General features: G+C 54.5%; 1 protein-coding gene across 1 annotated transcript; it reads left to right on the top strand.

The window, feature by feature from the left end:
* The first annotated feature begins 900 nt into the window (after positions 1–900).
* Positions 901–3,675, top strand: Eif1b (eukaryotic translation initiation factor 1B). The gene is made up of 4 exons (XM_075964139.1): positions 901–1,173; positions 2,374–2,537; positions 2,832–2,933; positions 3,237–3,675. Exons 1-4 carry the CDS (start codon positions 1,143–1,145, stop codon positions 3,279–3,281), a joined length of 342 nt encoding a protein of 113 aa, XP_075820254.1. The 5' UTR covers positions 901–1,142; the 3' UTR covers positions 3,282–3,675.
* Positions 3,676–4,181: the final 506 nt, after the last annotated feature.

The raw sequence follows: 4,181 nt of genomic DNA, 5'->3' as shown, positions 1-4,181 counted from the left end.
TCTGGGAAAGAAACCGTAGTCCTGTGAAAGGAGAGCAAGCCTGCACCATCTCTCCAGCCCCAGATTTCAAGGAATTTTAAAAGCTTCTCTGTGTTACTTTTTCTTCTCTGGCCTACCTACCCTTGGGTCCATCTGAGAAACCATGCACTATCTCTATAGTAATGGTAATGTACATTTAGTAAGAAAAAAGAAGAAACATGCATTTTGTGTATCCTGTGCTTCTTATAGAGACTGCTTTGTCTACTACTTACTGTATTGGGGCATATATGTCTTGCATCAGGTTCCTAAAAATTATCCCAGAACGAAGTCGATAGGCTTGGGCCACAGAGAGATTAATAATACCTAAATTTTATTTTTAGTCTACTACTTTGGTCTAGAAAGCCTGTCTAGGTGATGCATAGAAGAGCCAACTCCCCACTGTCCGCCGATGTTTGTGCATGGTTCCTCTTTACTTCACCTAGTACCAGGCACCTATCCCTCTCAGAACCTGCTCTGGACCAGGAGGCCCCGCCAAGGAGAGGTCGGGCAGGTTTTGTAGCGTATTCGTTCCACGCACACCTGACTCAGCTAGAGGCCAGATCGTGACACCCGGGACAAACGAGATTAAGTCTGCAGCATCCGAATCACCTGGAGCTTGTTAGAATTGCGGATTCCCAGGGGGCACCCACACACGTTCTGCGGGAACCCTGGTGTGTAGGGGTGACGGAGGGCAACCGGAGGAAGAGCGGCGCGGCCCCGGAGAGCCGCGAGTCGAGACCGCGGGGGGCGCGTTTCTCGCCTGCACCCGGAAGTTGCCCCGGCCGGCGCCCCGGCCAGGACGGACCGCGGCTGCCCGCAGTGGGCTCCCGCCCGCCTGCTGCCCCCGGCGCAGCGATCGGGGCGGGCGGGCGGGCGGCGCGCGCGCGGTCACGTGGCGGCGGCGCGCGTAGCTAAATACGCGGCGCCGGCCATTTTGTGCGAGAAGCCGCAGCGCCGCCTCCCTGCTCGCGCTCCGCTGTCGCCGCCGCCTCCTCTGCGTCCTGCGCACCGGGCTTCCGCCGCTTCATTGATTTCCGTTTCTCGCCGCTGCAGCCTCCTGACACGGTGATCCGGGCGGGCCCCGCAGGAATTTTATCCCCTCACCGGCCTCACACTAGTGTCGCATGTCCACTATCCAGAACCTCCAATCTTTCGGTAAGGTCCAGTCACCGGCCGCCGCCCGCGTCCCGCTGGGCTTTGTCTCGGCGCCCAGAAGATGGCGACGGGGCTCCCAGAGACCCTGGCTACGGGGACGGCTCCCTCCTGGCCTTGTCTGGCTCTGCCAGCCACAGAAGGCCAAGGGTCCGGCCCGGGGCTTGGGGAACTTGACACTGGCCCGAGGACGTGGGCCTCGGGGACTGACAGGGTTGGGGGACATGCTGGGGCCGCAGAGAGACCAGCCAGAGGCGGGGAGACTTGACACTGGACGGGAGGCCGGGGGCTTCGGAGACTTAGAGGGGGATGGAGTACTGCAGGCTTGCAGAGACGAGGGTTTGCCAGGAACCTGACACTGGCGGGGGAGGCAGGGACTCTAGGAACTCACTTGGGGCCTCGGGGCTGGCCAGGGCTCTAAGGAGACTGGAGGGTGGGGCTCAGAAGCTGGGGAGCTTGACAGCTTTCAGGCTGCTGGGGGACCCGTGACTCTCAGGACTCACAAGTGGGGGGGGGGGCTCAGCCCTTGCTGGGAGACTAGGGACCCTCAAGGGTTAGGAGATCTAAGACTCCAGTCAGCAAGGAAGATAAGGATCAGGGTGTGTGTGTGGGGGGGGGGTGCCTGAGGGACCAGCAACTGGCAGGAACTGGGGGCAGAGCTGGCCCCAGCTGGTTTTGAGCAGCCCTCAGAGGTGGCTGATGACGATGCGTAGATACAGGCCTCTGATTTGGGTGGAAGTTGTCTTGTTATCTCTGCTTGCCAGAAGTTGTTGCTCACACCTCTTGAGAGAGCATGTCTGTATATGTTTATTTTATTTTGCTAGGCTCAGTTCCTATGTTAACTGATTGGGGTGGGTGGTTTTGAATGTGTCTGTTGTCGGAATATAATGGAGATGCCAGATGACGCACGTTCTTGTGGTGGCTATATGAAATTAGGTTTCATAAACGTCTTTTGTCTCATTGGAGGGTGCCTTCAACAGTGGCGTTGTCTTTTTAAGCTTGAATATTGGCACACATAGCAGGCTTAGGTCTTTCTCGTTTGGAAGACTTAGTATTCCAGTGAGCCCATCCTTCCCTGCAGAAATGAAGCCGCAGCCCTGGACCCACGGCCGCAGCCGTCTAGATCTGTAGGGACCACCTTCCTACATAGTGCTTCCTAATTTTTTTTTTCCTGCTGTGGATTTTTTTCCTGTCCCTCTGCAGACCCCTTTGCTGATGCAACTAAGGGTGACGACTTACTCCCGGCAGGGACTGAGGACTACATTCATATAAGAATCCAGCAGCGGAACGGCAGGAAGACGCTGACCACTGTGCAGGGCATTGCGGACGATTATGACAAAAAGAAACTTGTGAAAGCCTTCAAAAAGGTGATGACGTCAGGAGCAGGTGGCTACTAGTGCGTAGGCCCAGGGAAGCTGCTTTGTTCTCCATCTCACACTGGGGCTTACCTGGCTCGTACACTGAAGTGTGAGCCGTTTAGTTGCTGCTGTCTGCCCTAATAGAATCCTTCGTGTGGCTCCAGATTCATTTGCATAGACACTGGGTTCTGGAGGGCGGGAGTCCTAGAGGGCACTGCTCTGTGGAGCGGTCACCCCGGCTGGAGCAGTGACATTTGTCCTGGGAATGTAAAACCTTTGTGCATTTGACTTTGTGTGTCGTAGAAATTTGCCTGTAATGGTACTGTGATTGAACATCCCGAGTACGGAGAGGTTATTCAGCTGCAAGGTGACCAAAGGAAGAACATTTGCCAGTTTCTTTTGGAGGTGAGTGACTGGGTGCTGTGTGTGACCTTGAGGTTGCTTCTAAGAACTAACATTTTAAAGAGACAGCACTCCTTTCCTGCTCAGTAAAAAGCACACGACTGGAGTAAGCGGAGTGACGGAGACAGGTAGGGGCAGTACTGGCTGGAACGATACGGCCTGTGCGGCTCAGTGGCCTGGAGATGGCTTGTGTGCAGGTGTGCAGGGGTGTGTGGGCTGTCAGCTGTTGGTGGCATGTGGTGTGGGGCTGTCGCTGCAACCTGCTGGCTGCTGTCATGATCCTGCTGAGCATAGTTTTACTTACAGGTTGGCATCGTCAAGGAGGAGCAGCTGAAGGTTCACGGATTCTAAGATGAACCCAAACGTGTGGCGAGTTTCTTAACTGGTTTTGTTCCCTCAACCCGGTTTGGCTGCCTCGGGAGATGACTCTCCACAGTAAACGACGGACTTTGCATTTATTTAATCATTCAAACTCGCACCCACACCTGCGTGCCTGCAGGACACACGGGGTATGTAGGCTCCTGAGTCATAAGAAAATCGCGGTCAGGTGGGAACAAAGCCCAAGTTCATCCTAACATGTTTCCAATGGAAAAGATTTTGTTTTGAGTGTTTATTGTTCAGTTTATTTTCACTTAATTATTACATGTTTTTGTTGTTGTCGTTGTATTAAACCGTGTATGTTGCAGCTTAACAATAAAAAGAAGAGTCTGAGTCCTTTTGTGAGCACCCATGCTCCCACGTCTCAGCCAGTTCCTCACGGTTGTGTTTTCATTTGCTGGTTCAGGATAAGGAGGGTTGTGAACTGTCACGTGTCCCTGAAACCTCAGCTGCAGATTGTCAACAGGTAGAGAGCACTGTTACAGCTGCCACGATGATTGCCCATCCCGAAGAGACGCCTGTCTCAGCACTGCCTTGTGGGTGTGGGTGGTTGGGCTTTGGGTTAGCACTCCTAGAGTGCTGGATAGTGACAGAGTTGAGGGCCAGCCAGGGCTTCCCACCTGGCAGCCATACTTCTGCTCTGCACCCAAGGACGTGATTGGACCAGGGGTGGTAGTGGGCAGTTCTTCGTCCTGCGTCCTGGTGTCTTGTCAAACAGTGATTTTTGTTTGGCAGAAAAATTATGCCATTGAGCCAAAGCAGAGAAAAGCATTGTAGTGTGCCCTGCGTAGTGCAGTGGGGTGGCTGTGTCTCAGTGTCAGTCCCTGCACCTGACCAGCCCTGCGCCCCACCTCCTGTGAGCGACTGGACCAG

This window comes from Microtus pennsylvanicus, chromosome 3 (genome assembly GCF_037038515.1).
Source record: "Microtus pennsylvanicus isolate mMicPen1 chromosome 3, mMicPen1.hap1, whole genome shotgun sequence".
Lineage (NCBI taxonomy): Eukaryota > Metazoa > Chordata > Mammalia > Rodentia > Cricetidae > Microtus > Microtus pennsylvanicus.
Note: the sequence above shows the minus strand (reverse complement) of the source record. Positions and strands in the feature narration are given on the sequence as shown.